At 36.2% G+C, this 11,696-nt stretch overlaps 2 protein-coding genes and 1 pseudogene across 2 annotated transcripts; all 3 read left to right on the forward strand.

Annotated features, from left to right (window-relative positions):
- The first annotated feature begins 1,722 nt into the window (after window positions 1-1,722).
- On the forward strand, window positions 1,723-2,139 carry LOC106303687 (annotated as a pseudogene).
- A 2,444-nt stretch (window positions 2,140-4,583) lies between these two features.
- On the forward strand, window positions 4,584-4,949 carry LOC106303697 (defensin-like protein 206). The gene is made up of 2 exons (XM_013740003.1): window positions 4,584-4,687; window positions 4,770-4,949. Exons 1-2 carry the CDS (start codon window positions 4,621-4,623, stop codon window positions 4,934-4,936), a joined length of 234 nt encoding a protein of 77 aa, XP_013595457.1. The 5' UTR covers window positions 4,584-4,620; the 3' UTR covers window positions 4,937-4,949.
- A 3,304-nt stretch (window positions 4,950-8,253) lies between these two features.
- Window positions 8,254-8,827, forward strand: LOC106303649 (defensin-like protein 206). The gene is made up of 2 exons (XM_013739948.1): window positions 8,254-8,374; window positions 8,457-8,827. The coding sequence occupies exons 1-2, from the start codon at window positions 8,308-8,310 to the stop codon at window positions 8,621-8,623; spliced, it is 234 nt and encodes a 77-aa protein (XP_013595402.1). The 5' UTR covers window positions 8,254-8,307; the 3' UTR covers window positions 8,624-8,827.
- Window positions 8,828-11,696: the final 2,869 nt, after the last annotated feature.

An 11,696-nucleotide genomic window follows, 5' to 3' on the forward strand; every position in this document is an offset into this window, starting at 1 on the left:
TGTTTTTGCTTCCGGTTGTCGGTGAACTAACCCCATGAATTCGGTTATACCTCGTTGGTATTCTTCCGTAAGCAATCTCGTGTTCGGATCCAAATGAGGTCGATCGATCCAAGAACGAAAATAATTTGAAGAAGACATGTTTTTTATGAATCAAATTCGTGTGTAAAGAGAGTAAGAGGGAGGATGAAGATATGGAGTGAATGAAGGGGAATAGGGGTGCTTGTATTTATAGTTGAAATGCTGCCGACAGACCGAGAAAATTCCGACGCCAACGGCTAGTTCGTCAGAATTTCCTCGGAATTTTTAAAATCCTCCAACGGCTCTCTAACGGCTAGTTCGTCGGAATTTCCTCGGAATTTTTAAAATCCTCCAACGGCTCTCTAACGGCTATAATATTTCCTCCGAATTCATCGGTTTTTTCCGAGGAATACATTTTTCCTCGGTATTCCATAAGAATATTCCGACGGATTGATATTTCCTCGGAATTGGTATATTCCGAGGAAATTCCGAGGAACCCAAATTTTGAGTTTCCTCGGAATATCCTCGAAAATTCCTCGGGATATCCCGAGGATTTCATTTTCCGTCAGAATGTCCGTCAGAATACCGCTGTTTTCTTGTAGTGTGTTTCAGAGGCCCAATTCTTTTTATTTTTAGTGGTTTGGAAGAACCGAAGCCATACGACATAGTAGATGCCGATCCTGGTTATGTCAGATCTCCTATCTCGTTGCTTTTCTGGTTAATATTCCGTTTTGAGACGCCGGAGAAGATGAGACACCATCATATCTAGAGTTTTATGTGGAAGAGGGCTAGTTCTGGCATCTCAAAAGTGTCGGTGATTTTGCCATGTGACTTATTCAGTTGCTCTCCCGACATCTTATGGGGTAGCTGCTGAGGTGGTGTAGTTTGTCGGGGATGCTTGGCTTAACCACCATTGTAGGCGGTGGGGGGAGGGGGAGGGGAGGGGCTTTAGGTCGAGGCGCTTGGTGGTTAGAAGACGACTTCTCTTTATGCGTAGATCGAGGGTTTCTATTCAATTGGTTTAATCTAGTTTTGCCTAGATTGATTCCGGTTTTTCATTCCAATTTTAGTTTGTAAACCCAAGAAATTAACTGGTTTAAAGGGGATAACTATTATATTAACAGAAAATGTGAAAGTAAATCCAGAGATATTTCGCTCATGAGTAGCCAAAGCCCTAACAGATGTGAAAAAAAATTAAATTAATGCATATAAAATGTAGATGCTCAAAAGTACCAACATAGTGTTGCCATGATTAGTGCAATGTATTATAAGCCTTTATTTATTAATGAATAACGAAGCCAATTTTTTTTCATTACCTGATTAAAAAGTCGGAAAGATTCTTGCTGAGTCTAACGATGACAAAAACAATATTACTTTTAATCATTATTTAGCTAAAACTAAAGAAACAATGAACATATAAAATGAGTATACACGACCATCCATTTGAATGTTTATTTTAAAACGGAGGCATCATTAAAAATAGATAGACTTGTAAGACAATATGTAATGGAAAATACGGCAATGAACAATTGTGGCGACACACTATGAACTTGGCCACTCCAGAAGGAAACGAGGACTGATTATACAATGATGACAAAGTTTCAGAATATTGACAATAAATAGATGACAACACATACTATATGTCTCACCAACGATAAGTTTATTGACAAGAAAAAGAAAACACCAAGTTTAAGAAAAAGCAAGGCAAAACCGAAAGAAATGGCAAAGAACATCAACTCAGTCAGCATCACCGTTGTTCGTCCTCTTGGTGGCTTCCACCGGTAATTTTAAGAAAAAAATACTCTATCGTATTTTGTAGTTGTATTATAGTTTTCTGACGCTGATGAATATGTCAACATGCAGAAATCCTCAAGAGCGAGGCTCAAACATTTTGCTTCGAGTGCGGACCGGTGCCGTTCCTAGGTACAAATGCTGATTGCTTTAACTGTTGCAAAACCAAATACGGGAGTCCTCCAGTCGTTAGTGGCGTTGTTGAGGGAAGTGAGAAACACTGTCATTGCTATTGTTGATCCTTGAAATAACGTCATGCAATCACCATGTGTAACATTTGGTTTCAATCGGTGACATGTCTGTTTGTTTATGCTCAAGCTTCTTTTGCTTCCCAATAAAACATCAAGGGCAAAACTTATCATTGCTTTGCCCCTAGTTTAGGCCTATGTGGTGTGTACTTTTGTTTCATTATGAATACAAAAAGCTGTTTTGTGTTTGTGTTCCTCGTTTCAGTTCCTCATACACTCAGTCTTCTTGTCGCTAAAAAGTATCTATAAATATTGAACTGGTCTTGTTGTATAAACTTGTTTGTGTCTTGACATGTTCACTAGCTAGAAAATGAAAATTTGCTATATATAATACCAAAATCAGTTTTCATCCTCAAAAAGAGTTCTATAGTGAAAAGATATATAATTATATATTCAAAATGCTAAGAATATGTGGATTTTTATTGAATAAGGCAGTAGATGGAATGATACAGTTAGGAAAAATAATTTTATGTTTTTCTAGATAGAAAGTTTAACATTCATTATGACCAAATGATCAATTAATATATTAGTAAATGCTAAAAAAAACTTTTCTAGAATTAGGTCAATCAAAAAAGTAGTACGAGTAGAAACCAACAATAATTGCATGCTTCTTAAGATAAAATGAGAATAATTTACTGCATGTTCTCCTTAATTTTAAGAGAAAAACCTCAAATATACCATTTAAATAAACAAAAGAATAATTTTTTTATCAAATTTCCTGAGATGATTTAAAAGCAACTTTAAATCTCAACTGCTAAACATTTTTTATTGAATATACTAAATCTGATGGAACGATATGTCTAGATATAAGTATTGGAACTGACACAAGCGTGGTCGAGTGGTACGGCGTGCTCAGAAAGGTGCTATGCACACTGGGTTTGAAACCTACCAAAACTCTGATTTACCCGTTTGTGTGGCCATGCAACATGAGTATCTAATTTCCATTATGAACAACCAGTTCTATTAGGCGCCGGTGGACAGATGCCCAAAAAATTAGTCGGTTGGATTTTCGTCAGCCTGATATACTAGAACTAATTATAAAAGGAGAAGTATAGGTTACATATTTCTTATATTCCTAGAAAACTTTGAATCTTTACCATCTAATATATCAAAACTGAATATATTCTTTTAAAATCATATGAAAATCCAAAACCTAGCATAAGTTTCAAAATTGTATGAAAAATTATTTTTCAAAAAAACTCATCAAACTGAACAATATAAGTAGAAATAAACATTAAAGTCTCGTAGTGATAAAATAAAAGTAGTCAAATCCGTCCTTCTCTCTCTAGGATCTCTCTCTCTCTCTTCGAATCATCATTTTCCTCTCTACTGCCGGCGCGTGAGTCGATGGTGGAGATGGCTTCTTCTTTATTTTTCTTTGTTCTTTTTCCTCGAGCTTCATTGGTTTTCTCTTGTTTGATTAGTTATTTTTCCGAGGCCCATTTTTTTTATTTGTCGTGGTGCGGATGAACCAAAGCCATGCAACATAGTAGCTGCCGGTCTTGGTTATGTCAGATCTCCTGTCTCGTTGCTTTTTGGCTAATATTCTGTTTCGGGACGTCGGAGGAGATGAGACACCATCAGATCTATAGTTTTATGCGGAAGAGGGCTAGTTCTGGCATCTCAAAAGTGTCGGTGATGTTGACATATGACATTAATTATTCGGTTGCTCCGGACGTCTTATGGGGTTGCTGCTATGGTGGTGTAGCTTATCGGGGATTCTGGGCTTAACCCCGTGGGGGGGGGGGGGTTGAGGCGGTTGAGATGGGTTTAGGTCAAGGCGGTGGGTGGTTAAAAGACGGCTTCTCGTTTATGTGTAGATCTAGGGTTTCTATTCAATTGGTTTAATCCCGTTTTTTAGATTGATCCATGTTTTTCACTCGAATTTTAGTTTGTAACCCCAAGAAATTAACTGGTTTAAAGGCGATAACTATAAATTTTTATTAACAGAAAATGTGAAAGTCAATCTAGAGATATTTAGCTCATGAGATGCAAAAGCCCTACAAGATGAGAAAAAAAAATTAAAGTACTGCATATGAAATGAAGATGCTCAAAAGTACCAACACAGTGTTGCCATGATTGATGCAATGTCTTATAAGGCTTAATTTATTAATGAATAACGAAGCCAAAAAATTTTCATTACCTGATTAAAAAGTCCGAAAGATTCATGCTGAGTCTAACGATGACAAAACCAATATCACGTTTAATCATTATATAGCTAAAACTAAAGAAACAATGAACATATAAAATGAGTATGCACTAAAAAGACAGCGACGACCTTCCTTTTGAATGATTATGTTAAAACGGAGGCATCATTTAAAAACAGATAGACTTGTAAGATAATATTTAATGGAAAATACGGCAATGAACAATTGTGGCTACACTATGAACTTGGGCACACCAGAAAGAAACGAGAACTGATTATACAATGATGACAAAGTTTCAAAATATTGACTATAAATAGATAACAACACATGATATCTCTCACCAACGATAAGTTTATATATTGACAAGAAAAAAGAAAACACCAAGTTTAAGAAAAAGCAAGGCAAAACCGAAAGAAATGGCAAAGAACATCAACTCAGTCAGCATCACTGTTCTCTTGTTCGTCCTCTTTGTGGCTTCCACCGGTAATTTGAAGAAAAACATTCTCTATAGTATTTTGTAGTTGTATTTTAGTTTTCTTACGCTGATGAATATGTCAACATACATAAATCCTCAAGAGCGAGGCTCAAACATTTTGTTTCGAGTGCGGACCGGAGCCGTTCCTAGGTACAAATGCTGATTGCTTTAACTGTTGCAAAACCAAATACGGGAGTCCTCCAGTCGTTAGTGGCGTTGTTGAGGGAAGTGAGAAACACTGTCATTGCTATTGTTGATCCTTGAAATAACCTCATGTAATCACCATGTGTAACTTTTGTTTTCAGTCGGTGACATGTCTGTTTGTTTATGCTCAACCTTCTTTTGCTTCCCAATAAAACATCAAGGGCAAAACTTATCACTGCTTTGCCCCAAGTTTATGCCTATGTTACGTGTACTTTTGTTTCATTATGAATACAAAAGGTTGTTTTATGTTTGTGTTCCTCGTTTCAGTTCCCCATATACTCAGTCTTCTTGTCGCTAAAAGTATCTATAAATATTGAACTGGTCTTGTTGTATAAACTTGTTTCTATCTTGATATGTTCACTAGCTAGAAAATAAAATTTGCTTTATATAATACCAAAATCGGTTTTCATCCTCAAAAAGAGTACAATAGTGAACACAGAGAGAATTATATATTCAAAAATGCTAAGAATATGTGGATTTTTATTGAATAAGGCAGTAGATGGAATGATACAATTAGGAAAAATAATTTTATGTTTTTCAAGATAGAAAGTGTAACATTCATTATATAATTTAGTTCATTGGGGAAATTAAAAATCTACCATATAAGAACTAAAAAGAGTGTTTCTTCTGTACAAAATTCAGTACATACCAAATGTTCGATTAAGATATTAATAAATACAAAAAAACTTTTCTAGAATTAGGTCAATCAAAAAAAGAATTACGAGTAGAAACCAACAGTAATTATTAGGATAAAATAAGAATAATTTAGTGCATGTTCTCCATCATTTTTAGAGATAAACCTCAAATATACCATTTAAATAAACAAAAATAATAATTTTTGTATCAAATTTCCTGAGAATATTCAAACGAAACTCTAACTCTCAAATTCTAAACATTTTATAATTGAATATACTAAATCTGATGGAACGATGTCAATAGAAATAAGTATCAGAACCGACACAAGCGTGGTCGAGTGGTACGGCGGGTTCGAAACTTACCAAACTCTGATTTACCGGCTTGTGTGGCCATGCAACACGAGTATCTAATTTTCAATGCGAACAACCGGGTCTATTTGGCGCCGGTGGACAGACACCCAAAAAATTAGTCGGTTTGATTTCCACCCGGATACCCTCGGTTATCAAAACAGTTTATATAAATACTAAAACCTAATGATAGAAAGAGAAAAATAGGTTACATATTTCCTATATTCCTAGACAAACATTGAATCTTTACCATCTAATATATCAAAACTGTATATGTTCTTTTAAAAATCATATGCAAATCCAAAACATAGCATAAATTCAAAATTGTTTGAAAGTATAGTTTTTCAATAAAACTCAAACTGAGCCATATAAGTAGAAATAAACATTAGAGTCTACTACTGATAAAAACAAAAGTTGCCAAACCCTTCCATCTCTCTCTAGGCCCTCTCTCTCTCTCTTCAAATCGTCATTTGCCTCTCTACTGCCGGTGCATGAGTCGATGGCGGAGATGGATTCTCCTTTTTAATTCTTTGTTTTTTTTTTTGCTAGAGCTTCACTGGTTTTCTCTTGTTTGACTAGTTATGTTTCAGAGGCCCCATTCTTTATATTTTTAGTGGTTTGGAAAACCCAAGCCATACGACATAGTAGCTGCCGATCCTGGTTATGTCAGAACTCCTATCTCGTTGCTTTTCTGGCTAATATTCCGTTTTGGGACGTCAGAGGAGATGAGAGACCATCAGATCTAGAGTTTTATGTGGAAGAGGGCTAGTTCAGGCATCTCAAAAGTGTCGGTAGTTTTGCCATGTGACTTATTTGGTTGCTCTCCCCACGTCTTATGGGGTAGCTGCTGAGGTGGTGTAGCTTGTCGGGGATGCTGGGCTTAACCACCTTTGTAAGCGGTGGGGGGGGGAAGGGGAGGGGCTTTAGGTCGAGGCCGTTAGAAGACGACTTCTCTTTATGTGTAGATCTAGGGTTTCTATTCAATTGGTTTAATCTAGTTTTGCCTAGATTGATTCCGGTTTTTCACTCCAATTTTAGTTTGCAAACCCAAGAAATTAATTGGTTTAAAGGGGATAACTATTATATTAACAGAAAATGTGAAAGTCAATCCTGAGATATTTCGCTCATGAGAAGCCAAAGACCTAACAGATGTGGAAAAAAATTAAATTAATGCATATAAAATGTAGATGCTCAAAAGTACCAACATAGTGTTGCCATGACTGGTGAAATGTCTTATAAGCCTTTATTTATTAATAAATAACGAAGCCAATTTTTTTTTCATTACCTGAATAAAAAGTCCGAAAGATTCTTGCTGAGTCTGACGATGACAAAAACAATATCACTTCTAATCATTATTTAGCTAAAACTAAAGAAACAATGAACATATAAAATGAGTATACACTACAAAGACTGGTTTGGAAGAACCGAAGCCATACGTCAGATCTCCCATCTCGTTTCTTTTCTGGCTTATATTCCGTTTCGGGACGCCGGAGAAGATGAGACACTATCAGATCTAGAGTTTTATGTGGAACAGGGCTAGTTCTGGCATGTCATAAGTGTAGGTGATTTTTCCATGTGACTTATTCGGCTGCTCTCCCGACGTCTTATGGGGTTGCTGCTGAGGTGGTGTCGCTTGTCTGGGATGCTGGGCTTAACCAGCTTTGTAGGCGGTTAGTCGTTAGAAGATGATTTCTCTTTATGTGTAGATCTATGGATTCTTTTCAACTGGTTTAATCCAATTTTTACTAGATTGATACCGGTTTTTCACTCGAAATTTAGTTTGTAAACCCAAGAAATTAACTGGTTTAAAGGAGATAACTATTATATTAACAGAAAATGAGAAAGTCAATCCAGAGATATTTAGCTCATGAGAAGCCAAAGCCTTAGAAGATGAGAAAAAAAAAATTAAATTAATGCATATGAAATGAAGATGCTCAAAAGTACCAACATAGTGTTGCCATAATTGGTGCAATGTCTTATAAGCCTTAATTTATAAATGAATAACGAAGCCAGATTTTTTTCATTACCTGTTAAAAAGTCCTAAAGATTCTTGCTGAGTCTAACGATGACAAAAACAATATCACTTTTAATCATTATTTTGCTAAACCTAAAGAAATAATGAACATATAAAATGAGTATGTACTACAAAGACAGCGACGACCTTTCTTTTGCTGATTATTTCAAAAAGGAGGCATCATTAAAAAATAGATAGACTTGTAAGATAATATGTAATGGAAAATACGGCAGTGAACAATTGTGGCGACACTATGCACGTTCGAAAACCAGAAAGAAACGAGCACTGATTATACAATGATGACAAAGTTTCAGAATATTGACTATAAATTGATAACAACACATATGATATGTCTCACCAACGATAAGTTTATTGACAAGAAAAAGAAAACATCAGGTTAAGAAAAAGCAAGGCAAAACCGAAAGAGATGGCAAAGAACATCAACTCAGTCAGCATCACCGTTCTCTTGTTCGTCCTCTTGGTGGCTTCCACCGGTAATTTTAAGAAAAAAAATCTCTATTGTATTTTGTAGTTGTATTTTAGTTCTCTTACGCTGATGACTATGTCAACATGCAGAAATCCTCAAGAGCGAGGCTCAAACATTTTGCTTCGAGTGCGGACCGGTGCCGTTTCTAGGTACAAATGCTGATTGCTTTAACCGTTGCAAAACCAAATACGGGAGTCCTCCAGTCGTTAGTGGCTTTGTTGAGGGAAGTGAGAAACACTGTCATTGCTATTGTTGATCCTTGAAATAACCTCATGCAATCACCATGTGTAACATTGGTTTTAAATCGGTGACATGTCTGTTTGTTTATGCTCAAGCTTCTTTTGCTTCCCAATAAAACATCAAGGGCAAAACTTATCATTGCTTTGCCCCAAGTGTATGCCAATGTTGTGTGTACTTTTGTTTCATTATGAATACAAAAAGTTGTTTTGTGTTTGTGTTCCTCGTTTCAGTTCCCAATACACTACTCAGTCTTCTTGTCGCTAAAATGTATCTATAAATATTGAACTGGTCTTGTTGTATAAACTTGTTTGTGTCTTGACATGTTCACTAGCTATAAAAATAAAATTTGTTATATTAAATACCAAAATCGGTTTTCATCCTCAAAAAGAGTTCTATAGTGAAAAGTAATAGAAGTATAGATTCAAAAATGCTAAGAATATGTGGATTTTTATTGAATAAGGCAGTAGATTGAATGATACAGTTAGGAAAAATAATTTTATGTTTTTCTAGACAGAGAGTGTAACATTCATTATATAATTTAGTTCATGGGAAAATTCGAAATCTACCATATAAGAACTAAAAAAATTGTTTCTTCTTTACAAAATTCGATACATACAAAATGATCGATTAATAAATTAGTAAATGCAAATTTTTTTCTAGAATTAGGTCAATGAAAAAAGTAATACGAGTAAAAATCAAGATTAATTCTTTTAATATAAAATGAGAATAATTTAGTGCATGTTCTCCATTATTTTAGAGATAAACCCAAAATATCCAATTAAATAAACAAAAAGAATAATTTTTGTATAAAATTTCCTCAGAGGATTCAAAACGAAACTGTAAATCTCAAATTCTAAATATTTTTAACTGAATATACTAAATCTGAAGGAACGATGTCACTAGAAATAAGTATCAGAACCGACACAAGCGTGGTCAAGTGGTACGGTGGGCTCGAAAAGGTGCTAACCGCACGGGGTTCAAAATCTACCAAACTCTGATTTACCGGCTTGTGTGGCCATGCAACACGAGTATCTAATTTTCATTGCGAACAACCGGGTCTACCTGGCATCGGGGGACAGACGCCTAAAGAATTAGTCGGTTTGATTTCAGTCCGGATACCCTCAGTTATATATATAAATACTAGAACCTAATGGTAAAAAGAGATATATAGGTGACATATTTGCTATATTCCTAGAAAAACATTGAATCTTTACCATTTAATATACCAAAACTGTATATATTCTTTTAAAATTCTTATGCAAACCCAAAACAAAGCATAAGTTTCAAAATTGTATGAAATATAGTTTTTTAAATAAAACTCGTCAAACTGAGCCATATGAGTAGAAATAAACATTAGAGGCTATTACTGATAAAAAGAAAGTCGCCAAACCCTTCCAACTCTCTCTAGGTTCTCTCTCTTCAAATCGTCATTTGCCTCTCTACTGCCGGTGCGTGAGTCGATGGTGAAGATGGCTTCTACTTTTTTATTCTTTGTTCTTTTTGCTGGACCTTCACTGGTTTTCTCTTGTTTGATTAGTTATATTTCGGAGGCCCAATTCTTTTTATTTTTAGTGGTTTGGAAGAACCGAATCCATATGACATAGTAGATTCCGATCCAGGTTATGTCAGATCTCCTATCTTGTTGCTTTTCTGGCTAATCTCCGTTTCGGGACGTCAGAGGAGATGAGCCACTATCAGATCTAGAGTTTTCTGTGGAAGAGGGCTAGTTCTGGCATCTCAAAAGTGTTGGTAATTTTACCATGTGACTTATTTGGTTGCTCTCCCCACGTCATATGGGGTAGCGGCTGAGGTAGTGTAGCTTGTCGGGGATGCTGGGCTTAACCACCTTTGTAGGCGGTGGTGGTGGGGAAGGGGAGGGGCTTTAGGTCGAGGCGGTTAGAAGACGACTTCTCTTTATGTGTAGATCTTGGGTTTTGATATACCATGAATTTGACCAATTTTCATCCATGGTATATAAGTGTTTTAGTATCTATATATTATATATTCTATCCTATTAGGTATGTTTTCAGGTTCAGGAGTATCTTGGAGTAAAGTGATGATTATGGAGCATTTAGGAGCTTAAAAGAGATTTCATCCGAGCTGACCATTAGAGGTCGATACGAAGAAGAAGCAATCGTTCGATGCACATCCAGTGCCGTCGATCGATAAAAAAGAGAAGCCTCGACGATTGAAGATTATGAACGATCGATGTACATCTTGTACCATCGATCGATGTCGAGACGCGAGATGCGCGACTTGGTTCCAGCCGAATTTAAAGCCAAGGCTTCCCCAAATTACAAGATAACCCCTGACGAGTTTTTAACCTAATAGTTATATACTTGCCTAAATGTTAGGAGGCAAAAGAGCTTTTGGCCACTATTGTATTCTTATTTTCAGCAGAGAGTTTTAGGAGATAACATCATAGAGAGATTTGTGATTGGAACTCCATTGATTCATCTATTCTATTCTATGCAGTTATTATCTATATTTTTGTGTCATAAATTACTTTGCTATGTCTGAGTAGTTCACTTGTTAGATTCATGGTTCAATTAGGTTAGAGGGATTAGCCTCAACTATAGATTTGCTAAGTTGTGATATTCATTGATTGATTGTTCATTAATACTTGTTTTAGCCTTGCTAACTAGAACATGAACCTAGGAATTAGCATGAGTCAAGCATCCTTGATCATCATGTCCTCAATCTAATCTGTCATGCTAGGAATGCTAGAGAGATGCTAACCGCTGATCTAGGAGAGTAGTGAGCATTATCAACTTGCCCAAGGACAAACACCTACTATTCTCAGAAGATCCTGCTCACTTGGAACAAACGATCCACAAAGACCAACGTTTCACATCGCTCGACGCAGCAGCTTTCACGTCGACCAATTCTCACACCCAACTGTCGACCGACACCCGACCTTCATCGTCGACTGATCTACATCGTTCGACATCGATCGATACTACACCGCGTACATCGATCGATCATCAGTCGTGAAACATGGTTGCGATTGTTATTCTCAGACAGGACGAGAATGGAAACCTGTATGACCAGGATGGTCATCTGCGTAATGCAACAGGTCAGAAACTAGA

This window comes from Brassica oleracea, chromosome C1 (assembly GCF_000695525.1).
Source record: "Brassica oleracea var. oleracea cultivar TO1000 chromosome C1, BOL, whole genome shotgun sequence".
NCBI lineage: Eukaryota > Viridiplantae > Streptophyta > Magnoliopsida > Brassicales > Brassicaceae > Brassica > Brassica oleracea.

What these genes read in the sequence shown, in the direction of transcription:
- LOC106303697 (XM_013740003.1), top strand. Translation starts at nt 4,621, where the DNA reads ATGGCAAAGAACATCAACTCAGTCAGCATCACTGTTCTCTTGTTCGTC. An exon ending in CCTCTTTGTGGCTTCCACCG is followed by an intron (nt 4,688 to 4,769) that starts GTAATTTGAAGA and finishes GTCAACATACAT; the next exon opens with AAATCCTCAAGAGCGAGGCT.
- LOC106303649 (XM_013739948.1), top strand. Translation starts at nt 8,308, where the DNA reads ATGGCAAAGAACATCAACTCAGTCAGCATCACCGTTCTCTTGTTCGTC. An exon ending in CCTCTTGGTGGCTTCCACCG is followed by an intron (nt 8,375 to 8,456) that starts GTAATTTTAAGA and finishes GTCAACATGCAG; the next exon opens with AAATCCTCAAGAGCGAGGCT.